Source organism: Lonchura striata, chromosome 5, assembly GCF_050655825.1.
Source record: "Lonchura striata isolate lonStrDom1 chromosome 5, ASM5065582v1, whole genome shotgun sequence".
NCBI classification, from domain to species: domain Eukaryota; kingdom Metazoa; phylum Chordata; class Aves; order Passeriformes; family Estrildidae; genus Lonchura; species Lonchura striata.
In genome coordinates this window covers 20241978-20265575 of record NC_140707.1, presented here as the reverse complement: position 1 = coordinate 20265575, position 23598 = coordinate 20241978, and the positions used below count along the sequence as shown (strand labels likewise).

The following is a 23598-nucleotide window of genomic DNA, read 5'->3' as shown; positions in this document are numbered from 1 at the left end:
GAGGAATGATGATACCCGTGTCCGAGGCTCTGAGATCTTGGGGACACCTGTTTTCCATATGCATTTTTCTGGCTTTTCTTGGATTTGTAGGAAATTTTAGTTCCTTGCCCGGTTGCCAGTGGCACTGTGAGTGCCTTGAGAGGCAGATTGTAATGGAATTTTTTGGGAAAGCTGGATTTTCCAGCCTCTGGCTGCTTATTAATAGTTCTCATGGTCTCCCACCTCCTTCACATCTCTCATGGAATTTGGGGGTTATCTTGGATCTTTCCATGTTCTCCCCATCCTGGATCTCCCCTGTAGCTTCCGGGTAAGTGCCCCCCAAGTCCCATTCCATGCGGGTTTTTCCCAGATCCTTCCCTCCCACAGACAGCTCGTGCTGGAATCATCCCTGGGTCCCTCTTCCATCCCGTATTTCAGAGGAGACCACAGGGACAAAGGTATATTTGGACATCTCTTCCGAGAGCTGGGGGAGCAGGCAGTGACCTTGGACTCTGTGCTGCTGCTTTTATTACCTCGGGCTCTGTTTACCTGCCTGGAGCAGCCTGTTCCCAAACTGTGGGAGGCCCAGGGAGCGCCACAGCCCGGATCCTGGAAGCGCTCTCCTTTTCCCACCAAATCTGGGGGTGGTGGTGCCAATGCAATGTTGGCACCCTGCTTTTTCTGGGATAAAACTGCTGCTGGCTAGGGCTGGATCGTTGTTTATCTGCTGCCAGTGGAGCTGCCTCGCAGGGATTTGGGATCACATTCCCTTGGGACAGGAGCTTCTCATGGCCGCATTGGGTTCCTAAAAAAACTGGCAGGACCTGCCCCACCAATACCGTGGTTTCCATTTGGAAGGGGGCTGTGTCTTGCCTGGGTGATCCCAACCCTTGGGCAGGGTGGGGAGAAATCCATGCTGGATTGGGAATTTTGGAGGCTGCAGTGCCTTTTGCTCCATGGGATCAATCATTTACCTGCCTCTGACCTTTGCTTCATTCCCTGCCCTGGGATGGGGGCACGGGGCTGGGGGGACTCTGGGGGTCACCGGAATGGGGTGTCCCGCAGCATCCCTTTCTCTCCTGGATGCATCCCACCATCCTTGGCCCCTTTCTCCGCCGCGTGGGTCCCCGTGCAGGGCTGGGAAGGCGGCCCAACGCCTCCAGGAGAAGGAGGAGGAGGAGGAGGGGTGGGGAGAGGCCATGCCGGATCTTTGCCAGATGTGGGAAAGGAGAGAAGGGGGGACGCCTTTCCCGCTGCTTCCCAAACCTAGGGGGGACCCCGTTCCCCGGCGCGCAGCCAGGGCAGGAATGGCCGGGATGCCACCACCCGCCCCAGCTGAACGGGACAACCTCGGGGTGAACCCAGGCCCCCCGTGTGGGTTTGGGGGGGTGGGTAGGTGCCGCTGGCGACCCCCCCCCCCCGCTCTCGCCCCCCTCCAATCCCGCATTGTTCCCGGCTCGGCGGGAGGAGGAGGAGCAGGGCCAAGGGCCAGCGGGAAGGCAGGCGGGAAGGCGGGCGCCGGGACGTGCTGGAGCCGCCTGTCATGTTGGTGGAGCTGCTCTTCCAGGCTGCCTGTGTGTCCCTGTTCCTCTCCAGCGGCCAGGGCAGGGTGTATCCCACGAGGAAGAAGCCGGCCAGCTTTGCCGTGGAGAGGTAGCTGGATTCCCCCCTTTTCTTTCTCCCTCTTCCAGCTACACCTGGGATGGACAGCCTGCCGAGCTCCGGCTACCCCTGCCTCCAGCTGCAGGAGGGCTTGGCCAGAGGGGTCCCAGCTGGAGGGGCTGGCACCCCACAATTCCCTCCCTCTTCCCGGGTCCAGGGGGGCGTGACACTGCTCCCTGCATCCCCGTCCTTCTCCCCCCATCCCTGTCCTTTTCCCCACATCCCTGTCTTGCTCCCCGTGTCCCTGTCCAGCCGGGGGACGCTTCTCCCGTCACCACGTGCTGGGATGTTCTGGATGGCTGGGAAGTGGTTGTCCCCTCTCTGTCCCACCTTCCTTATCCTACCTTCCTCTGATCCGTGCCATGCTCTGCTTCCCACTCCACGGGCACATCCTGACTGCTCCGGTTGTCCCCCTCTCCTCACATTCCTGGGACCTTTGCTCCGTGCAGGGGGTTCAGGACAGGGTGGCCTCAGGCTCTGGTGTCCCACAGGCGTCGCGTGGGGCCCCACGTCTGCTTCCTAGGCTCCGGCAGCGGATGTTGTCCCGGCTGGATGCTGTCCCCCGGCAGCGGGAAGTGCACCCTGCGTGAGTACGGGGGTCTGGGGGACTTGTGGGTGTCCTGTTCCCATTCCCAGAGCTCCTGTTCCCATTCCCACAGCGCTCTGCTCCTTCGGCTGCGGTGGTGGTTCCTGCATCGCTCCCAACCTTTGCATGTGCCCAGATGGAGAGCAGGGAATCACCTGCCCAGGTACTGAGAGAAGTGGCTATGCCGGATGCCCTTCCCTCTCCACACCACGAATCTCAAGGGATGGAGATGGCCACGAACCCGTGGGCACCTTCCCCAGCCCTCTTCCTTCTCCATGCCACAAATCCCAGTAGATGGAGGTGACCGTGGCTCCTTGTCACCTCTCCCTGGCAGTGTCCCCATCCCTGGAGGATCCATGGAGTGGGATGGGAAGCGGGTGGTCCTGGGGTGGCATGGGTACCCCGTGGACGCCATGTCCGTGTTCCAGAACCGCCGGGAACTTGCGGAGAGTACGGCTGCGACCTGTCCTGTAACCATGGCGGCTGCCAGGAGGTCGCCCGCGTGTGTCCCGTTGGCTTCTCCATGGCCGAGACGGCCAACGGCGTCCGCTGCACCGGTGAGTGGGAGTGGGCATCCCAGTGGTGCCCACACCCCAAATCTGACTGTTCCCTGTGTCCCCCTAGACATCGATGAGTGCCAGAGCGCGGCCTGTGAGGGGACGTGCGTGAACACGGAGGGCGGCTTCGCCTGCGAGTGCGGAGCTGGCCGGGAGCTCTCTGCTGACCGCCGCAGCTGCCGGGGTGCGTGGGGTCCCAGGGGGTGGCCGGGGCTCCCGAGGGATCCTGACCCTCATCCCAACCCCCAGACACAGATGAATGCCAGGCCACGCCGTGCCAGCACCGCTGCGAGAACAGCGTGGGCAGCTACCGCTGTTCCTGCCGGCCCGGATACCACCTCCACGGGAATCGGCATTCCTGCGTGGGTGAGCACCGGGATAGGGTTCTTCCCATCAGTTCCAGGGGATGGAGGTGGCCCTGAGACCCTGAACACTGTGCCACACCCCCTTCCCTCTCCATACCATGAATCCCAAGGGATGGAGGTTGTCACTGAGCCTCTGCATGTATGAGCACCATGCTTAACCCTTATCCCTCTCCACGCTGTAAATCCCAAGGGATGGAGGTGTCCATCAGCCCGTGACCACAGTGCTGCCACCGCATCCTCCTCCCTGTGTGGGCTACACTGAGGACACATCCTGGTGCTCCTCCCTGGGCCACATCCCAGGGCCACCTCCTGCCTCATTCCCTTGTCCCACAGATGTGGACGAGTGCCGGCGGCCTGGCACGCGCCGCTCCTGCCAGCACAGCTGCCACAACATCCCCGGCAGCTTCCGCTGCTCCTGCCGCCCCGGATACCGGCTCAGCGCAGACAGGGTGTCCTGCGAAGGTATCTGTGTCCTTCTCCTGGCTGGAGGAACGGAGTGGGATGCTCCCATCTCTCTGCCTGCCCAAATGATGTCTCTGCCTTCCTGATTTCCTTCCTAGGGTACCCCAAATCTATCCTGGCACCGTCACCCATCCTGCAATCCCTGCAGCATCCACCCACCCTTGTCCTGCTCCCTCCTGGTTCCCACCTGCTCCCGAGGGGCTCCCCCTCTCCCCTCCTCCCTGTGGCAGCTCCTGGTACCCAATTCCCTCCCTCCTCCCCATCCCTGTCCCCTGAGCCATCCCCACGTGCCATGGGAGCCCCCGGAACCTCCATCCCACCATCCCGTCGTTGCTGGCACCGGGGGATCTCTCGGGAGCCTGGCAGTCGCTGGACAGAGCCAGGCTGCCAGAGCTGCACCTGCCAGGTGAGCATCCCATCCTCCCACCCCTTCCCATGGCACCATCCCAACCTGGGATGAGCCACCACGTGTCCTGGCAGGGGGGACGAGTCCTCTGTGACACCGTGAGCTGCTCTGTTCCCTGCTCCCACCCGCTTCCCGCTCCGGCTGGGGGTTGCTGCCCCACCTGCACGGGTGAGTCCCGACCCCCTGATGCCCCCAATTCCCAGGATGGCCCCCCTTGAATTCCCAGGGGGATGCCCCTGACCCCCATGGCTTGCAGGGTGTCTGCACGAGGGGGTGGTCAGGGCTGAGGGCGATGTCTTCTCCCCATCCGATGGGAACTGCACCGTCTGCATCTGCTTGGTGAGCTGGACTGGGATGGCAGAATGCCCCCTCATCCCTGGGAACCTCCCACCCCTGGAGACACTTATCCCTAGGAACCCTCATCCTGCATCCTGGCTCAACCATGGATTTGGGATGCCCTGGAGAGGATGACACCCTCCCCTCATCCCTCCATGGGGAATCAGGGTCCTCTTTCCCAGCCCCACACTCCCCTCCACAGGCTGGGAATGTCTCCTGCCTCTTCCCAGAATGCCCCCCAGGATCCTGCCTCAGCCCCTCTCCGGCTGACTGCTGCTCCTGCAATCCAGGTGATCCCAAGACCCCTAGTCTGGGGGTTTGAGGACCCCCGGGCTGGGCTGGGGGTTAGGGAAGAGCCGTGCTTGGCTCTCCAGCACCGCTCCTTTCCCTTTTCCCAGAAAAGTGCAGTTTCCGGGGACACACATATGCGCACGGAGCCCGGTTCAGCCTGGATGAGGATGACTGCACCACCTGTGTCTGCCAGGTGTGTCCTGGATGTCTCCAGGGATGAGGATCCCCAAAGCTGGGAGTTCCCCAGGGATGAGGATCCCCAGGGATACTCCAGTGCTTCCCAGCACCTGCTGGGTGCATCCCAGCTTTGCTCAGGGCTGATGGTAGGGACGGCAGGTGACCCATTCCCCTGTTCCCAGGGAGGAGAGGTGGAATGTTCCTTCACTCCCTGCCCCATGCTGGATTGTCCCCAGCACCAGCGGCACCTGGGTCCTGGGCAGTGCTGCTCCACCTGCCGGGACCCTCCGGCCCCTACCGGTGAGTTGGGATGAGGGACACAGCTGGGAATGGGCAGGGAGGGACAGGGAGAGGGATGAGAGGGAAAAGCTGGGGGAAATGGGAATTACATGGTATGGGAAGAACAGCCAGGATAGAGGATGTGGGGGACCCCTGGGGTTGGGGAGAATGGGATTTTGGGACATTTGGGGATGGGATGTAGGGAAGGGCAGGGTGGGATGAGAGGGGACAGCTGGAAACGGAGGGTGGGGTGTGGGGGACACAGGTGGGATGTGGGGATACTTGATGATAGGAAGAGTGGGAGATGGGGAATACCTAGGAACAGGAAGAGTGGAATATAGGGAACCCCTGGGGACAGGAAGGGTAGGTTTTACAGGACAGCTGGGAACAGGGATCCTACCCAGGTTGCTTCCTGGATGACAACGGTGTGGAGTTTCCCGTTGGACAGATCTGGTCTCCGGGCGATCCCTGTGAGTTATGCATCTGCCAGGTGAATGAGAACCTGCTCTGCTTAATTCCCTCTTCCCTATCCCTGCCCCAGCTCACGGCTCCTGCTCCATTCCTGCCCTCAGGATGCCCGTGGCCTGGCAGGCCCCAAGTCCCCCAAATCCGGCGGGTTTGGGAATCCCGAGGTGTCTGTCAGGGTGTTCCCTCCTGCAGGCAGACGGCTCCGTGAGCTGCCAGCGCACGGACTGTGTGGAGACGTGTCCTTATCCCATCCGCATTCCCGGGCAGTGCTGTCCCGACTGCTCTGCAGGTAAGGCACGCCCGGAATTCCGGGATTCTGAGCTGCCCGGGGACTGCCTGAGCCCCTCTCCCCGCAGGCTGCACCTACATGGGGAGGATCTTTTCCAACAACGAGACCTTCCCATCGGCGCTGGATCCCTGCCTGAGCTGCATCTGCCTGGTGAGAGCTGGGCCGGGCATTCCCAGAGGATTTGCAGCTCCTGCCCCGTGGGCTGAAACCTGGTTTTTGGCTCCATTGCAGGGAAAAGCTCCGGGGGCGCTCCGGGGTTCCTAATGCCCGGCCCTCGGGGGTCTCTCCCGTCTCTCGCAGCTGGGCTCGGTGGCCTGCTCGCCTCTGGAATGTGCCATCGTGTGCTCCTACCCCTTCCACCCCGAGGGTCGGTGCTGCCCCATCTGTGAGGGTACGAGCTCGGGCAGGTCCCCAAAATCCTCCTGAACCCCCCAAAATCTCCCCAAACCCCCCAAAACCCCCTCTGGACCTTGGTCCCTGCAGACTGCAACTACCAGGGCAGGAAGGTGGAGAACGGCCAGAGCTTCATTCCCGAGGGACAGCCCTGTACCCGCTGCACCTGCCAGGTGAGACCTCCCATCCATTCCCATGGGATGCCCGTGTCCATGGTACCTGTGCCAGTGTCATTGGATCCCAGCAAGGGCTGGCAGATCCCTGGTTTTCCAGCTTGGAGAGGTGAGCTGTGAGGAGAGGCCGTGCCCCCGCTCCTGCTCTGAGCCCCACACACTGCCTGTGGGTTGCTGCCCATCCTGCCCAGGTAATGGGATCCCTGGATCCACCCCCCGGCACTTGGATGTGCCCTCTCCAGACTGGGGGTCCTGGGAAAGAGGTGGGTGCTGACCAAAATCCTTCCTCCGTCAGCCACAGACATCCGGCTCCTGCTGCAGGGCAGTGACCTGTCCCCATCCTCATCCCCATCCTCATCCCAGTCCTCATCCCAGTCCTCATCCCAGTCCCCATCCTCACCTCCATTCTCATCCCAGTCCCCAGCCCCTGAGGATTCACCCCCTGGCACCCCTCAACACCTCCGCTACCGCCTGGCTCAGCTCCTGCTTCCCACCACACTCCCCCTCGGCCCCTCTCCAGGGATTTGGGGTGCTGGGAAGCCCCATCTGACCACTCCAAGTCCCTCTGGATACCCCTTGGCACCCGCTGTGCCCCCCGACCCCCTCTGTGAGGCCACAGCCCCCCCTGATCCCACGGGCAGCCCTGAGGTTCAGGGATCCCCCGGGAATGAGGATCCCACTGCGGTGCCATCGGACAGCCCCAGGTTCCAGGTGCCAGGTGTGCCTGGAACGCCATGAGGAGGAGAAGGAGGAAAAGGGGGTCTCCAGGACCAGCAGGCCTGGCCCTGGGGAGGGAGCAGCTGTCCCCCTGCCACCAATAAAGTCACTCTGGTATTTATTCCCTGTCCCCTCATCCCTGCACCCACCAGCACGTGGAGCCCTGGGGCTTGTTCTCTGGGAATTTTGGGATGAGTGACTTTCCAGGATGATGAGGGCAGTGCTGGAGGTGTTCAGCCCCCTCACCCTGAGTGGGGTTTGGGGACAGGAGGGACATGTCTTGCCCCAGGTCCTCAAGGCTGGGAGCTCCTCAGGGATGAGCAGAGCCATATCCAGGCTCCCATCCTCGGGGCACAGGGACATCTTTGGTGGGTGCAGCTGAGGGTGGCAGCAGGGACACAGCACATTCCCAGGGATGTGTTGGCCTTTCTCAGACAGACACAGCACAAAGAGGCTTCTCCACACCTTTATTGTCCTCGGTGGTGACAGGAGCACCGGGAAAGGGACAAGCCCTGCCAGCCACCGAGTTGGGAACATCTGGGATTCCCATCCCAGCTCAGGGCAGCCGGGACAGCCCCACCTTGTTGTTGGCCCTGTCAAAGATGACGTAATACTCCCGGATAAAGACATCCCCCAGGATCCAGAGCTCACCCTCCTCCGTGGGCACATCCATGCCTTGCAATCCCAGGGTGCAGTACCCATTATTCTGCTCCAAGGACATGGAAGGGGATGGTCACCAGCTGTTGGATCCCTCCCTCTATCCCCACAAACCCATTCCCAGTGGGATGCTCACCCTTAACACATAGGCTCTGGGCGGCACTGGGAATTTTCTGCCATTGATATGGAAGATGAGGTTGGGAAGGTTGCTGATGGCCTCACAGCTGATCTAGGGAGGAGGACATGGCAGGTTAGCGGCCATTCCAGCTGGGATCATATGTCCTAAGGAGCATCCTGAGGCCTCACCTCACCACTGGAGCTAGCACCAAGGTGCCTCATGAGGGTCCGGAAGGCCCGGATAGGAACAGCCAACAGAGTGGTTCCTGTGTCCACGATGGCCTGGCATCCCAAGGAACAGGCCACCGGAGTCTCACTGATGGAGACACTGGGAAGAGGGATGCAGGGTGAGCCTGGACTCCCCAAAACACCAGCTTGAGGGCAGGGAATACTAGGAATACCTCTCCATGGTGATCTGCCAGTAGGTTTCAGCAGAGAGCGGGATCCAGGAGATGCCTTTGGTGGTGTAGTAGGGATCGATGGCACCGAAGAGGACAAAGCTCCCACCTTGGCTGTCTCTGGAAAGGGAGATCCATTCAGGGTGGTTCCCAGCCCACCAACACCTCCATTCCCACTGGAAAATAGGGCCAGTGTGAGGGGAAAGGGAGAAATCCTCAGCAGCTTTGGCTGGGATTTACCTGCTCAGGTAGACAGAAAAAAGATTCCTATCCACGAGGTTTTCCATTATCATGTTGTCAAAGACAGGGGTGGCTCCAGAGGAGGCAATGCTTGGGAATGCCAATCCCAGGATGCCATCAAAGGGGGTGTAGTAGAAGAAATCCCCTGGCTCTGTCTCAGCCAGCCCAAAAATCTGGTGGCGGACATTGATGCCAGCAACCTGGGAGAGAGGAGACAGGTGTGGATTGGGCACGATCCCATGGGATCCCATGGGATGAAGGGGCTGGAGCACCTAGCCGTACATTGACGGTGTCATATCCCAGGACTCCGGTCATGCTTCCCGTGCCGTAGGCGATGAACAGGGTGTCATTGGTGCTGAGGAACGTGGAGGATTCCGCAGGATTGAAGCGGTTGTGATTCCCTGTGGGGGTGGGAAGCACAGGGATTGCCTGGGATTTGTCCCTTGGGAAAGACTGGGCAGAGCCTTGCGGGACTCCCAAAGGACACATTCCAGACTCATTCCAGACACCTACTGCAGGCTGGGCTGGAGCAGAAGACCGAGGGAACCCAGAGGTTGGAGGAACCGGTGTCGAAGACCACAGTGAATTCCTGGGGTGGGGTCCCAATGGAGATGGTGCCAAAGTACTCATCCTGTTGGAATGGGATTGGGAAGGGGTTAAAGGGATGGGGAAAGGAGAATGGAAAAGGGGGTAATGGAATAAGTTACAGGAATGGGGAAGGGACTAGTGTAATGGATAACAGGCCAATGGGATGGGGAGGGAGCCAATGTCCCCCTGTGCTCCCTGATCCCAGTTCCCAATCCCAGCCCCTCACATCCATGTAGTTCTCCAGGGGCTCCACGGCAATGCCTGGGAAATACTTGGCAGCCAGGTTGTAGGGATGCTGCTCCAGGTAACTCTCCAGCAATCCCTGCTCCTGCAGCCTCTGCCGCAGCGACTTCATCTTCCTCAGGGGCACCCTGTGGACAGGGACCGGGATGCATCACCGGGATGTGCCATAAGGGATCACCCCGCACCCCACATCTCTGTTTTGGGGACCCCCTGGGGCTCACCTGGTCTGGAAGCCCTGGGCCAGGCCCACCAGGGCGAGGAGCAGGAGCAGCTTCATGGTGGGAGCTCACGGAAAATTTGCCTCCGATCCCAGCCCCGCTCCTTATATCCTGGCTCCGGTGTTTGGCCGGAGGCCCCGATAAGAAAGGCAAACTGCTCCTGGGATGGTTATCAAAATGTCCTTAAGAAAGGGGAGTAGGAATGTCAAGCCGGGGGATCCCCATATTCCTGGGGGGATTCAGGCCAGGGTGTTGGGTGGGCAGGAAGCACTCCTGGTTATTCTGTGGAAGCTGGTGGGAATGCAAGGTTGTTTGTACCCTGAACCCTCTAATTCCTTGCTGGAGGGTTTGAGCCAGATGCTTCCAGGAATGGGGCAGCCACAGCTTCCCTGGGAATTCCATTTGCAGGAGTGCCTCACCACCCTCACAAGGAAGAATTTCTTCCCAATATCCCATCTAAACCTGTCCTCTGCTAGTAGGAGCCATTCCCCCTTGTTCTGTCACTCCAGGTCCTTTTTCCAAAGACCCTCTCCAGCTCTCCTGGAGCTTCTTAAAGTGCTGGAAAAGGCTCCAAGGTCTCACCAGATCCTTCTCCTCTTGCCAAGGCTCCATGAAGAATTTTCAGGCTGCCAGGTCCAGATTTTCCATTCTGGGAATCAGCCAAGCCTTTCTCCTTTCCAGCCACCTACAACACATCCCATCCTCCTTTCTTTTTCCTCAGGGATAATCTGATGTTCCATTCCTTTTCTCCCAACATTCCCCATCCAGGTTCTTCTTCATTTCACTCCCCCAGTGCAACCTAGCACCATATCCTCAGACTCTTCTGTCATTCTGAGCTGGGATGGGGCTGATTCCAAGGGAGGAATGCCAGCTCCAGCCTTAGGGAGCCTTTGATCTCCTCCAGGACAAGGTGACCGTTCCAGGAGCCATGGATCCAGCACGTGGTGACATGACCGACGCCAAGTTGCCCAATCCCACTCCTGTGACCTTCATCCAGAGGCATCCAGAGCTTGGCTTTCCCCCAACTCGTCCCAGTTTTCCCCCAGTTCAGAGACTCTGGATGTGGGAAAGGAGTGACAGGAGAAGGGGAATGGCTCCCAACTGGAAAACAGGATATTGGGAAGAACCTCTAACCTGTGAGGCTGGTGAGGCCCTGGAATGGATTTCCCAGAGAAGCTGTGGCTGCCCCATTCCTGGAAGTGTCCAAAGCCAGGTTGGAGAAACCAACCTGGAATGTGTCCCTGTAGATTTTGTAGTTACCAAGTTTTCCTCCTTTTTTTGGCCAAAATAGTTGAAAAAACAAAAATATTAACTTTTCCCAGAGCTATTTATCCATTGAATTCCCAGAACTGCCATCCCAGGGGATAAGGATTCCTGTTTTCTCAATGGGTAAAAAACCACATTTGCCCAGTTATGGGAAGTTCTAGGACAAGCTTATTGTGCTGCTGGTAAATCCCATCAAAGCAGAACAATGGATCCAGCAGGGATGGATTTTTGGGTGGATGATATCCACAGAAGGAAGAAGCTGTGGAATTCAGGACTGGGGAAAAAATGGGAATTGCTATTTAGCACTAATTAAATCCATAATAATCTGGGAGGACGGAAAACTAACCACTTTTAGGGAGTGAAATGGCTTCCTGGGAGAGAAATCCTGGATTTTCCCAACATTGGTGGGAAATGGAGGGTGTGAGATGCTGGATCCTGAAATAATCCATCCAGGTGCTGGGAGCTCACTGGATGGGAGCAGGTGGCCTCCCTGCCACAGCTTTCCTTGGCACCAGAGGGCACCACAGCGTGCAGAGATCCCAAAAACCCCCAGCTGGAAAAATGCATCTGGAAGCTTTCCCTTCCGGTTGATGCAGGGGCATCAACAATAAAACAATTAAAAACCCTCCCAGAATTTAGGCTTTTACCGGGAAAATTCAGATTTTTAATGTCATTTGGATGTGGAAACATCCCTTGGGATGAATTTAACTTCCATGGGAATCACCCTCTGGATCAAACAGGGATTTTTCAAGCTTTTGGGGCATCAAAACTCGTTCTGACAAAACTTCCTTAATTTTATCTCGGCAGCCTCCCAAAAAATTCCCCTTATGGAGACAGAGCTTTTCTTGGAAATGGATTAATGAAGTCAACTTTTCCAGGCCCTGTTCCCAGTTTTTCTTGTCCCTTCCCTAAAGGCTTTTATCACCCGGGTGCTTTATCAGAACTGTCAGATGAAAGGAGGGAAATCTGACGCTCCCGAGGTGTCAAATTTCCGGGATTTGATTAAAAATATTTAATTAACTTATCAAGGAAGCCCAGGGATGTTGGCTGATCCTTGTAGGAATGGAATTTTGCAGAATGGGACCTCAGGGTGCTCAGGTCACCTTTTCCTACCTGCTGTGGGTGATTTTGGCTGGGATTAAGATGCCATCCAAGGGAAAAAAACATGTGGAAACATCTTTTGTGGAAATTAAGGATATTAATGAGCAGTTAATGTGAATATTCTTCCAAAACCACCTGTTTATCCCAAATTTATTTCTGGATAACATTTTAAAATGGGTATTTTTCCATTTCTTCCGTGCAAATCTGAACACAATTTTCCCTCTCCTCAAACCTTATGTTTTAATAGAAAATGTTAATTAAACATTTTCCAGCTTTTCCAGGTCTGTGGAAACTGCTCTGAAAGAAGATTGGAAAATGTTTTTTTTTCCTTTTGGCAAGTCAAATCCCTTTGCTTTCCCATGGCACTGGTTTATCAGCCACACTGGGAACAAATTGTCCTTGATTTACCCGGAATTATTTGGGATCATATGACTCCAGTTTGTTACACAACAGCTCTAAGGTGATGGGGTCACAGGTGCCTCTCCCAGGTCCCAGCACTTCTGGAACAGCTGGGTGACCTTGCCCAGACTTCCAAAGTCTCCCCAAGGAGCAGAAATCATGGAGCTCTTCCCCTACCTCATCCTTGCTTGGGTTTTGGGAATGTGGACTTACAGGTGGAAAAGCGTATTTTGGAAAAGTTGGATTTGTGGAGCGGGTGATGGGACTGAAGCTTTCTCAGGAATATTCCTGTGTCATGCGAGGAGGTATAACCAGGTATTCCAGAGGAATTTGCTTTGATCCAGCTGGAAGAACCCGACATTTTATGAATTTTTGGGATATTGCCGAGGTCTGTGTGTGCTTCCTAAACCACTTCCAACCTGGCCTTGGACACTTCCAGGTAGTGGGCAAGTGCAGCTTCTCCGGGCATCTCGCTTTGCCCCCTCACAGGTTAGGATATATTCCCGATATCCAATTTAAACCAGCCCCGTGTCCACGCCGAGCCTGTCCCCCTTTCCCCATCGCTCCACGCCCTTCTCCAAAACTCCTCTCCAGCTCTCCCAGAGCCCCTGGCACCCCGGAAACACGAAGGATATTAATTCCTAGAGCAGCTACATCTCGGGGAGAGCCCCGCGGGTAGCCAAAGAGCGATTATTGATTAAAAAATTCCATTAAATTGATCCGTGCTCCCGCCCCCCCCAACATGGCGGCGCTGGGCGGAACCACCCCCCTCACGCCGGGGGGGGGAGGGGGAGGGGCCGCCCCTCCCGCCCCGCCGGCAGTGGTCCCGCCCACTTCCTGTTTGTGCCGGAAGCCGGAAGCTGCGGCGACCGGAGGGTCGCGGTGGCGCCTGGGTGAGTCCGGGGGAGGGCCGGGTATGGGAATAACGGGACTAACGGCGGGATAACGGCGGGATAATGGCGTTTCTCCCGCCGCGGCGTTCGCTGCGGCCCCGCAAGTGGGTAGCCCTTTGCGTCCACTTTCCTGAGCGCCTGTGGATGCTTCCCAGAGCCACCCCAAGCTTCCCCAGTCCCACGGTTAAACCCCGCTTCTCCCTCTTAATCGCCGTGAAACTTAACTAGTATCCCCTGAAAGACCCAAAGCAGATGATTTGTGCCCCACACCTGCAGCGCGGGATTTAATTCCCAGTTTTTCCCTCGGACAGGTTTATCTGGATCGTGGGTTGGGCAACCCTGAGCCTCAGCGTGGCTGTTGCGGCATTCCCGGTGTAATATCCTTGGATCCTTGGGATGTTCCACCTGGTTGAGAGGTAGAAGAGCTTGGAGTGAATAGTACAGCGCAGGTGTGTTGTGTTCCCTTGTTTTTTAGGACATTCCCCACATTATTCCATCCCACCTCTTGGAATTTACACCACACACGGGATGCTTGCTAAACATACCAGAGAGCTGGGAATATTTGGGATAAATCATGGATATGGTGCAGGAAGTCCATAATTTCCCTGATCTTTTTGTTAATTTCAGTGAATTTCGTGGCAGGAGGGTGGAATTAGATGATCCCTAAGGTCCTTCCCAGCCCTGTGGGCATGGTGGGATATGGTCAGATTCCAGTTTCCTTGCTGGGATGGGATGGAGACTGGAACGAGGTGGATTTTGGAATGGGATGGAGACATCCAGCTGGAATTTGCAAGTCGGGGCTGTGGGTGGATTTTTCCTTGTCAAAACAGCCTGGGACACACAGAATTCCATCCAAATAGGCTTGGGAAAGGTGGAAAAGTCTTTTCTCAAGCAGGAGTTGTGGGAATGTTTCTCCCTCTCAACTGGAACCCAGTGCAGCTTCTCCGAGAGCTTTAACAACCCTGGATTTCAGTTGGAAACCTATTCCCAGCTGGATTTGGGAATTGATTTGCCTCTTTTTCCATGTGCCAGGAATCTCGGAGGATGGATTCACTGAGGAACCGGACAGTGGAGGAGCTCCAGGAGCTGCAGGAGGATTCCCAGGAGATCGAGCGCTTGGCTTTGGAATCCCAGGAGGTTTGTGCCAGGAGTTGGCTCCGGGGTGTCCTTGTCCCCTTCCCCTTGTGCTCACTATCCCAAATTCCATAGGTTCAGGAGCTCCAGCTGGAAAGGGAGATGGCCCTGGCTGCCAACCGGAGCTTGGCCGAGCAGAACCTGAAATTCCAGGCGCCGCTGGAGACGGGACGCAGCGACCTCTCCAAGAAATACCAGGAGCTGCAGGAGCTGGCTGGGAGGTGCAGGGAGCAGAAGGAAAAGCTGGGTGAGCATTGGCATCTTCGCCCAGGAAGGATTCTGCTTCCTGGAAAACTGATATCCCTCTTTTTTTCTAGCAGCTGGAGAGGTCGAGGGTGTTGTTCCTCTTGGATTTTCCTCCTTCCATCAGCAGTTCCCAAGCTCTTTCCTGTGGGCTCTTTGCTGGTTTTTCCCTGGTTTCTGTCCTGTGATAGTGATTTTTCCTTGCTTTTTCTTTCCTCCCTTTGTTTTTCCCAGAGAAATTCTCGGCAGCATTGCAGCCTCAGACTTTGCTGGATCTCCTCCAGGTGGAAAGCCAGAAGATTGAAGAGGAATCTGAGGTGAGTTTAGGACTTAAATCCATTGGGAATTCAAGTGATTCATCCTCAAAGACTTGCAATTAAACCCAGTCCCTAAAAGAATGGATTATCTTTGGAGTCTGTTGGGTTTTCTCCAAAGAACTGGATCCATCCCTGTTTGTGTGTGGGTGTTGCTCCTTGGGATGTGGCTGGGAGAAACCTAAATCAGGATTTTAGGGAAGGGGAGCAGAGGGATGCAGGGTTGGAGAAGAAGGATGCAGGAATGAGCCCGAGGCTGTTGCTCTCTTCCAGAAAATGGCTGAGAAATTCCTGGAGGGCGAGGTGCCCCTGGAGACGTTCCTGGAGCAGTTTTCCGGGATGAGGAAGTTGTCCCACCTGCGCCGGGTCCGAGTGGAAAAGCTGCAGGAGATCGTGAGGAAGTCGGAGGGATCCCAGGAGCGCACCAGGGACTCTCAGCCTCCTCCTCCTCCTCACATTCCCACGGATCCACCAAAACCCTTCCCATCGGGATCTCCGGCCTTCCCTCTGCCCTACAGCCTGGCTCCGGCCGTTCCACCCGGCCCCACTGCCCACGGAGCGCTTCCTCCCGCCCCTTTCCCGGGATCTCCGGCCACCGTGGGACACGCGGCTTCCTCCCAGCCCAGTTCCCAGTCCACCTTTCCCTACCCGCTTGCTCCAGCTCCTGGATATCCGGCGGCTTCCGCTGCCGACTCTGCGCCGGGGTATCCCAAATCCACCTCAGGAGGCTTTTCCTGGTCTCCATCCCGGGGCCCACCACAGCCCTTGCCCTATCCTGCTCCCCATCCCTCTCCTCCCCCTGCCAGACCAGGATACTCTCCCTACATCCCACCTGGACCAGGGAGACCGCAGTGTCCGTACCCCACTCAGCCCCCTCTCCCGAATTTCCCAATCCCAACGCAGGCTCCCTATCCTGGGCCTCCCCCACCCTTTGGATACCCCCCACCTCCGAACCCTCAGCGTCCTTCCTGGCCTGGTTACTAATCCAGGACTTCTGGGGAGCATCCTGTGCTGATTCCTCCTTCTTTTGGGGACTGAGGAAGAGGAGGGATTCCAGGGTGTTGCTCCTGGATCCATCGGTGCAAAGGAATTACACGGGAGAAATCGCGGCTCTGGAGGTCGGAGCGAGAGGCAGGGCCAGACCGGCAGAAATCCAGAGAGGAGAAACCTCCAGGGAAACCTTGGAGCACCTTCCAGTGCCTAGAGGGGCTCCAAAAGAACTGGGCAAGGACTTGGACAAAGACTTGGAGTGATGGGATAATGGGGAATGGCTTCACACTGTCAAAGGGTGAGTTTAGATGGGATTTTGGGAAGAAAATCTTCCCTGTGGTGGTGGTGAGGCCCTGGAATGGATTCCCCAAGGAAGTCATGGCAGCTCCATCCCTGGAAATGTCCGAGGCCAGGTTGGACAGGGCTTGGAGCAAATAGGGATTGGAAAGGGATTGGAAGTGGCTGATCCCTGTGATCCCTTTTCACCCAAACCATCCCAGGGCTGTCAGTGGGAGTCGATGATTCCCGCCCAGGCCTGGGCAGCCTCCAGTATTCCCGACCTCCTGTGTGGTTTTTTGGGCTCCTCACATCTCCCTTCTCAGGAAACACTTGGAAACACTTGGAGGGAATGACAAACGATGGAAATGGGATTTGCTTTGCTCAGCACTTTATCCTTCAAATCCTGCCTGTATCCCTTTAAGTTATTTATAAGGAACAGTTACTAATGGACTAGGATGAGGGATTGATGGAAGCAATTCCATCCCTGGGATTAATTAGAGTAATAAAACTGGATGAATTAATTGCACTCCAGAGTCATGGTCCTGCTTACTTTGGGAAACAGCAGAACATCCGGATAAAGATTGATCCCCTTATCCCTTCCTGGCATCCAACTTCTTTGGATCCCATCACTGAAATCTTTCACTCTCTCCCAGAACCGTCTTCAAGCCTGCTTCAGTTTTTGCATTTCTTGCATCTATCCCTGGGATAAAAACCAGGGAAAAAGGTGTTTCCCTTTCCCACTTTTCCCTCCTGATGGGAGGTTGGGATCACCTTGGGATAATGGAAGGAAGAGGACGAGATGTAATTAATACAAAACCCCAATTTTATTACAGGTATTGGTTATTAAATATCTCAGACTCATTCTCAGTATTTCCACCCTTGCATCCTTATCCTTTATCCATCATCCCAACTCTTTACCCTGGTTTGGAGAAGCTGGTGATCCCACTATTCCAAAGGGCTCCTTGCACCTCCCCCCAGCTCTTAAATTCCTATAAATAGCTTAAAAAAAATCTCAAAACCCTCCTTTTCTCCCATGAGGAGGCTGGGAACTGCTCCTGGACGGGTGCTGGAGTGCTGGGATGCCCCCAAAGCTGAGGTGGGAGGTGGGATCAGCTCCTTTGGGAAGCGGGGAATCACAACCTGCGGGCGGAGTGCAGGTCGTAGTCGCTGTCCGAGGAATTATCCGGAGGGTTGGAACGCTGGCACGCTGCTTCCAGAGCTGTGGAGAGCATGGATGCAGCTCATTGCATGCATGTCCATGGAAAAGGAACGGGAAGGAGCCACTTCCAGCACTTACCTGGGTAAGCAGAGAGCTGGGAGCTCTTTTTGGGGGGCTGAGCGTAGTCGTTGTCCCCTCCCTGTCCCCGAGGCCTTGGAGCAGTGCTGGAGCGGTGGAAAGACACTGGAAAAAACAGCAGGATTGGGATTTTGGGGTTGAAACAACATCTTGGAAGGAACAAACCCACTTGGGAAGGGGCTGAGTAAAATTGGTCTCTGCTTCAGGCCCGCATCTCCTGGATGAGTTAGATTCCAAAAGGAAGCGAGATCCAGGGCCCTTGTGCCAGGATCCAGAGGGGAACAGCCCGCCCAAACCCCAGATCCATCCCCAGGAACTCCAAATCCCATTCCCAGCTCCCCAGCGAGCTCCTCCTCACCCGTCTGGTTGAGTCCCGTGGGGCCGATCCACTGGCGCTGCTTCTTCTTGGAGACTGAAAGAGAGGGGGAATTGTGCCTCCAAGGATCTTCCCGATCCTTCCTGCAGCTGCTTCCCCCCCGCCAGCCCCATATGTCATCCCAAATAATCCCCCACAGGATCCTCCACCTGCTCTTTTGTGTCTGCTTGGAGCTTAATCCCTCTTCCCGCTCCCACACTGTGTGGGACAGGCTTGGGGACAATGGGGCAGGTCTGGGGATAATGGGACAGGGGGATCTGCTAGGCTGAGCAGCCAAATCCCACCCCCAAGGAGTTTAGGGAAGCATCCATGGAGCTGCCAGCCCTGAGCCAGGATGTGGGGATGGTGGAGCGGGAGAAGAAAAGGATGAGGATCCCGAGGTTGTCCCCTACTTCTCTTCATCAGCTTCCGATAGGCAGGAGGGCCACAGATCAGGAAAAGGATGAGGAAAAGCAGCAGGGCCAGGCAGATGCTCACGATGGTTCCAGCAGAAGTTCCAGTGGGAAGCGGCTTTGAGTCCTGGCCTGGGAAGAGCACGGATGTCACCAGATGTGCCCAGCTGGAGCTCGGTGCCAAGATGTGAATATAAACTACCCCTCCAGGAACCCAAATCCCACGTGGATTTGGTCCCCCCATCCCTGCCCGTTCCACAGGTGTGGGAATTCCAGCTCCCAGCACCGCAGGGATCACGTGGCTTACACACAACTCTGCTCCGGGAGCAGCTCCGGATATTCCCACGTCTGGGCTGGCAGAGGTGCAGGGGCTCAAGCCCACAGGTGACTCCCGTTGAGGGAGGCTCCCGGATTTCCATGCTGGATGTGAGATTCCCGCAGCCCAGCTCCCGGCAGATCTGCTGGCCACGCTTGTGTCGCTGCGCTGCTCCCGAGTCACACAGATCCCACCACTGTCCCGCGTGGAATACCTGGATGTCCCCTTCGCACGGAGTGGGGCCAGCTGCCAGCCTCCGCAGGGCCCGCGGCTGGGAACCTGTGGGAGAGGGGTTGGATTCACAGGGAGGGGTCAGACCCATGGGGAGGGGTGAAATCCAGCAAGGAGAGGGAGCAGATCCATGTGTAGAGGAGGATCAGACCCCTGGGAAGACAAGGGTCAGATCCATGGAGTGGGGGCAGAGCCACAAGGAGAAGGGAGTCAGATCCATGGAGATGGATCAGACCTGTGGGAGGAAGAGCCAGAAGCACAGGGAGGGAGGAGTCAGACCCACAGGCAGACAGGGATGATATCCACAGGGATATCACTGGCACATGCTCCTCCTTCTCCCAGCACCAGCTTCTGGCACAGGGATGCTCCCAGCATCTCCCCTCATGCCACAGGGATTGAACCAAACCAGAGCCAGGCATGGAGGAGCTTTGAGCTCTTCCCATGGGAAATGCAGGATGGAAGCTGGCTCTGCCAGCTGCCGCAGCCCATTAAACCCCCAAATCCCACAGGATTCCAAGCTGGGGCAGATGGCAGAACCCACAAGGAGGCTGCTTCAAGCTTCACGGCTTGGCTCTCTGCGCCATGGAGCTGGCACCGAGCTGATTTCCAGGGAAACACTCATGGAAAATGACAGGGAGAGGCCTGTGGCTGGGAGATGCTCATGGCAAGGGGAAGATGCTTTGGAAGGGACATGCCTGTAGCGGGGAAGAGGGTCATGGAAAAGAAGGGATGTGCCTGTGGCAGGGAAGATATCCAGGGACATGGATCTCCCTCCTGAAGCAGGGAGATGCCCAAGGTGTGGAAGGTGCTCAGGGAAATGCCCGAGGCGTGGAAGCTGCTCAGGGAGCTGCCCACAGCAGGATGCCCACAGCATGGTGCCTGCCAGTGTTCCCACCCCCAGCTGGAATTTGGGATGCTGCCATGGCCTTTCTCCCTTCCTGGCTCATCCTCCTCGGAACTGCCACGCTGGGCACTGCCGGGAACTGAGATTTCCTGTTTGCCTTTGCACCCCGGAGAGGAAGAGCAGGAGTGGGTGGATGGGGCCCATGGGGCATGCTGAGATGGGGCTGGTTCTCTGTTCCGGCCCCAAAATCCCCCCGGGGTATCCCAGTGGAGCCGGAAATCATGGATGCTCCATTCTCACCCGAGCAGGTGATGAAGACAGGCGTTTTCCCCCGGGAGCTGGTCCTGTTGAAGCAGTCCAGCAGGGAGCGGCTCCCGCAGGAATCCACCGCCTCCCACCGCACCGGCAGGTGGATCCCTGGATCCGGCTCGCCGTGGCTGCTCCCAGCAGTGCCACAGCGCAGTTCCCGGCAGATGGCGGTGACCAGATGTGTCCAGCTGTGCGGGATGCTCGCCACGGCCCCCCACAGCCCCTGCTTGTGCAGCTCCAGGAAGCCGGAGCAGCTGAAATTCCCATCCACCAGCCGCAGCCTGGGGGGTCCTGGAGAGGGATTGGTGATTGAAGAGGAAGTGTTATGGATTGGGATGGCTTTTTTTCCATTATCTACTGAGAAGTTCCCAAATTTGAGGCTATGGATTCCTCGGGATGAGGTGCTTACCCGTGGGCTCCGGGGTGGTGGCCGGGGGTGTCGGTGGGGGCTCGGGAGTGGTTTTCACTGGCTCTGGAATGAGAAGAGAAGGGACCACGTGGGCATGGATGATCCCTAGGGATTGAGGTGGCCGGGCTGGGGGTGCAGGCTCACCTCTACAGGCAACAATGACGTGCTCCGTGCAGTTTTCCAGCTCCCAGCGGCATCCCAGTGAGTGTCTGCACCTCGTGGGCTGACTCTGTGGCCCTTTCCCACCAGGAATGATGAGCTCCAAGGACTCAGAGATCAGGGGGCCGCACTCCAGCTGCTGGCAGACCCAGTCCAGGTCACTCACGCTCACGCTCTCCCAGCAAATCGGTCTCCATTGATTTTCCAAGTTCACTTCCAGTATCCCAGTGCAGCGACAGCCACCTCTGCTGAGTCTCAGGATAGGTCCTGTGGGAAAACACCAGGAAAACACCATCATTCGAGGCTTTCCTTCCCTTCCCAGCGGGTTTTCACCCCGGGAATGATGGAAAAGCCCTTGGTGGGGGCCTTGGGAAGCAGCGCAAGGAACTGGGAGCGTGGAGGGGTCGAGGGAATGTGGGGGCCTGAGCTGGGACCCCGCGATGTCGCTTCCGGATGATGCAACTCCAGCACCCGCCGGGCTCACGGAGCTGTGGAGGCATTCCCAAAGGGCTGCTCCCCAAATTCTCACTTGCAGGGATCCAGGCGGCTCCTCCATGGTCAGGGATGGCTGCGAGAAAGAGCGGAAATGGGGTGTCAATCCCGCATCCCGCCCTGGGGACCCCGAGTTGGGGACAGCGGCTCCGCTGCTCGACCCGCTGATGGTTCGTTTAGGGAAAAGGGGATTTTGTGGGGAAATTGGGATTTTTGGGGGAGAAAGGTGGTTTGCTGCCACTCCATCCATCTGCTGGGGGATCTTTAGGGCTGAGAAAAGACAAGGGCCCTGCAAATTACCGCTAATTAGCCCTGCTCCTGGGTGGAATGTTCGAGAATGGTGCCATGAAGAGGGAGGGAAGGAAGGGAGCCAGCAGGGAATGAGGATATGGGGATACCTGGCTGCCCTCAGCACCATTGGCTCAATCTCGGGGCCCTGGGGACCCCCAGAGTGAGGTGGGTGGGGGTTTGCAGGGTCACCAGGGTTCTTCCCATCCCAAGCCCCAAACTGTGGCTCACTCAAGGTGCCGATCCCACCTGGAGCGGGAAAACCGTGGGGGAACGTTCTGCCACGAGACCGGAGCGGGGCACCGAGGTCAGGGTGCCTGATACTCACCCCACATTCCCAGCAGGAGGCACAGGATGGGCAGCCGGGTTGCCATGGGCTCCACTGGCGGGATGGGGGCACGGGAGGCTCCGGGGGCTCCGCCGCCTCCGCTGCCCGGCCCGGAGCAGACGAGGGAGGGGGCCCGGGCAGGAACCTGCTGTTTTTCCTCCCTCTGTGGTTTTTTGACGTCACCTCTGGGCCCGTTTGAAGACTCCGTTGCCTCCCTGGGTCCCGCCAAGCACGAGAGGAAAGGGGTGAGCAACATGTGAGGTTCAGCCCCTGCCAAATCCCGGGGTCTCCACAGCTCTGGGAAAGGGAGGTAGTGGATATATCCAGTGCCAAGGGAGGTTTGGGGGTTCCTGAGTCCCCCAGAGTTACAGAGGAGTTGGTGCCCATCCTGGCATACCCTAAAGCCCTGTGATTACCCCCAGGAATGGGATGGGAGCAGGTTTTATCCAGGCACATCCCAGGTTCTGGCATTCCAGGGACACCCTACACCCCTGCAAGGGCACGTGGGGCACCAGCGGTGCTGGACCCGGGCAGGGCAGAGGCGTTAAATTGATTGTGCCCTAATTAAATGCTCTGAATCCAGGTCAGGCATGCTAATGAGGCAGCTGATTTCCATTGACTCTGTGGTATTCCTGCTGGAAGGAGAGATGGATGGAGCTTCCCATCCCATCCTGCTCCACCATCCGTGGATGCTCCAGTCCCCATCCCTGGAGTCGGATCTCAGCATCTGGGTGCTCCCTGTAGCCATCACTTGTTCCCATCCCAGTTATCCCAGGGCTTCTGCTCATCTTGATGGGAGCAGGCCCCCATATCCCACATGGGGATCCTGGAGCTGCTCCCCACCCACTTTGGCTTTGAAAATTCCCTGGAAAAGGGGTGCAATTCCCAGGCCTGCTCCCACAGGAGCAGTGAGTCCTCCCACAAGACTCATGCTGCAATCCCCCAGAATCAACCTAAAATTTGGGATTCACCTCAAACATCCCAGGACACTGTGCCTCTAGGAAAGATCCTGTTATCCAGGGGTTGTGTGACCCCCATGGAGATGGGGTGCCTGGGGTCCAGCCCTTCCCTCAGAGCCGTGACTGCCTCTGGAGGCCATGAGATCCCAGGGATAGGATTTGGGTTTGGATTGAACATCTGCCTTGCCTCGGGCGCTGCGAGTCGGCTCAGCATCCTGAGCGTGCCGTGGCAGCTCAGGATGATTGGAATCCCTTCCCGGGGGAGTCTGGGGGGTGCTGGGAAGTACTGACAACGCTGCCTGCCGTGAGGAGCCTTTTAAAAAGCAAGAGCTGCCTTTGGAGCGAGCAGGAAGGGGCTTGTCGGCACGCTGCTGGGATCATTATGATGAGGAAAAGGGGGATTTTCCGGGCGGGAGCAGCTCGGAGGAAGGGTTGGCACTGATGTGACTGTGTAGGGATGGAGGTGACACCTTGGCTGGGTTGTCACGCTCCAAGGGCACTGGTATCTCCAGGGAACTGGTGCCCCCAGGCTCTTGGTATCTCCAGGGAATTGGTGCCCTCCAGGGCTTTGTTATCCCCAGGGAATTGGTGCCCCCCCCAGGGCTTTGGTACCTTCCATGGCTTTGTTATCCCCAGGGAATTGGTGTCCTCCTGGGAATCATCATCCTCAGGACACTGCTACCCCTCTCACATTGACATCTCACCCAGTACATTGATACCCCCTGAATTTTGGGACCCCTCCAGGACATCAGGACCCCCCACAATTCATCGATCCCTCCAGACCTGTCCATGCCACAGTCCCAGCCATCCCAACATCATCACCTCCCTCCCAGCCCCCCTGGCACCCGGAGCCAGGAGCGGGGCTGGGGCACCCCCTGTGCCCGCTCCGCTCTCAGCCCTCGCCTCGCCCCGTGCCCTTTGTCGGGGTTTTGCTGCTATTTTGGGATTTCCTCCGTTGTTGTGGCTCCTTTATGCGGG

At 57.3% G+C, this 23598-nt stretch overlaps 4 protein-coding genes across 6 annotated transcripts; 2 read left to right on the top strand and 2 right to left on the bottom strand.

Moving 5' to 3' along the window:
- Positions 1-137: 137 nt before the first annotated feature.
- On the top strand, positions 138-7785 carry VWCE (von Willebrand factor C and EGF domains). The gene is made up of 20 exons (XM_021555950.4): positions 138-1632; positions 2133-2227; positions 2301-2390; positions 2656-2784; positions 2852-2968; positions 3034-3150; positions 3483-3611; positions 3710-4017; positions 4092-4185; positions 4274-4356; positions 4556-4643; positions 4752-4837; positions 5004-5121; positions 5505-5590; positions 5761-5857; positions 5925-6007; positions 6158-6248; positions 6341-6423; positions 6524-6614; positions 6719-7785. The coding sequence occupies exons 1-20, from the start codon at positions 1523-1525 to the stop codon at positions 7159-7161; spliced, it is 2538 nt and encodes an 845-aa protein (XP_021411625.4). The 5' UTR covers positions 138-1522; the 3' UTR covers positions 7162-7785.
- Positions 7591-13575, bottom strand: LOC110484945 (pepsin A). 2 transcript variants are annotated; one of them, XM_085579947.1, is made up of 11 exons: positions 12994-13575; positions 11981-12044; positions 9605-9761; positions 9367-9511; positions 9066-9183; positions 8835-8953; positions 8553-8752; positions 8316-8432; positions 8104-8242; positions 7934-8026; positions 7591-7846 (listed from the first exon to the last, which is right to left on the bottom strand). In XM_085579947.1, the coding sequence occupies exons 3-11, from the start codon at positions 9658-9660 to the stop codon at positions 7697-7699; spliced, it is 1137 nt and encodes a 378-aa protein (XP_085436073.1). In that variant the 5' UTR covers positions 9661-9761; positions 11981-12044; positions 12994-13575; the 3' UTR covers positions 7591-7696. The 2 variants fall into 2 exon arrangements, with proteins under 2 accessions (XP_085436073.1, XP_085436072.1); XM_085579946.1 differs by having other exon boundaries at positions 9605-9783; positions 11981-13575.
- On the top strand, positions 13235-16746 carry VPS37C (VPS37C subunit of ESCRT-I). 2 transcript variants are annotated; one of them, XM_021556125.3, is made up of 6 exons: positions 13235-13260; positions 13572-13709; positions 14293-14397; positions 14470-14641; positions 14872-14954; positions 15225-16746. In XM_021556125.3, the coding sequence occupies exons 3-6, from the start codon at positions 14305-14307 to the stop codon at positions 15933-15935; spliced, it is 1059 nt and encodes a 352-aa protein (XP_021411800.3). In that variant the 5' UTR covers positions 13235-13260; positions 13572-13709; positions 14293-14304; the 3' UTR covers positions 15936-16746. The 2 variants fall into 2 exon arrangements, with proteins under 2 accessions (XP_021411800.3, XP_021411801.3); XM_021556126.3 differs by having other exon boundaries at positions 13235-13364.
- On the bottom strand, positions 16529-22845 carry CD5 (CD5 molecule). Its single transcript, XM_085579943.1, has 10 exons — positions 21662-22845; positions 21083-21121; positions 20539-20820; positions 20395-20457; positions 19977-20276; positions 18593-18880; positions 18286-18417; positions 17876-17929; positions 17518-17622; positions 16529-17439 (listed from the first exon to the last, which is right to left on the bottom strand). The coding sequence occupies exons 1-10, from the start codon at positions 21915-21917 to the stop codon at positions 17354-17356; spliced, it is 1605 nt and encodes a 534-aa protein (XP_085436069.1). The 5' UTR covers positions 21918-22845; the 3' UTR covers positions 16529-17353.
- Positions 22846-23598: the final 753 nt, after the last annotated feature.

What these genes read in the sequence shown, in the direction of transcription:
- VWCE (XM_021555950.4), top strand. Translation starts at nt 1,523, where the DNA reads ATGTTGGTGGAGCTGCTCTTCCAGGCTGCCTGTGTGTCCCTGTTCCTC. An exon ending in GCCAGAGCTGCACCTGCCAG is followed by an intron (nt 4,018 to 4,091) that starts GTGAGCATCCCA and finishes GTGTCCTGGCAG; the next exon opens with GGGGGACGAGTCCTCTGTGA. An exon ending in GTACCCGCTGCACCTGCCAG is followed by an intron (nt 6,424 to 6,523) that starts GTGAGACCTCCC and finishes CTGGTTTTCCAG; the next exon opens with CTTGGAGAGGTGAGCTGTGA.
- VPS37C (XM_021556125.3), top strand. Translation starts at nt 14,305, where the DNA reads ATGGATTCACTGAGGAACCGGACAGTGGAGGAGCTCCAGGAGCTGCAG. An exon ending in TGGCTTTGGAATCCCAGGAG is followed by an intron (nt 14,398 to 14,469) that starts GTTTGTGCCAGG and finishes CAAATTCCATAG; the next exon opens with GTTCAGGAGCTCCAGCTGGA. An exon ending in AGATTGAAGAGGAATCTGAG is followed by an intron (nt 14,955 to 15,224) that starts GTGAGTTTAGGA and finishes GCTCTCTTCCAG; the next exon opens with AAAATGGCTGAGAAATTCCT.
- CD5 (XM_085579943.1), bottom strand. Translation starts at nt 21,917, where the DNA reads ATGTTGCTCACCCCTTTCCTCTCGTGCTTGGCGGGACCCAGGGAGGCA. An exon ending in AGCCGCCTGGATCCCTGCAA is followed by an intron (nt 20,821 to 21,082) that starts GTGAGAATTTGG and finishes GTTTTCCCACAG; the next exon opens with GACCTATCCTGAGACTCAGC. An exon ending in CGTCATTGTTGCCTGTAGAG is followed by an intron (nt 20,458 to 20,538) that starts GTGAGCCTGCAC and finishes TTCTCATTCCAG; the next exon opens with AGCCAGTGAAAACCACTCCC.
- LOC110484945 (XM_085579946.1), bottom strand. Translation starts at nt 9,660, where the DNA reads ATGAAGCTGCTCCTGCTCCTCGCCCTGGTGGGCCTGGCCCAGGGCTTC. An exon ending in GCCCAGGGCTTCCAGACCAG is followed by an intron (nt 9,512 to 9,604) that starts GTGAGCCCCAGG and finishes CCCTGTCCACAG; the next exon opens with GGTGCCCCTGAGGAAGATGA. An exon ending in TTTTCTGTCTACCTGAGCAG is followed by an intron (nt 8,433 to 8,552) that starts GTAAATCCCAGC and finishes CTCCCTTTCCAG; the next exon opens with AGACAGCCAAGGTGGGAGCT.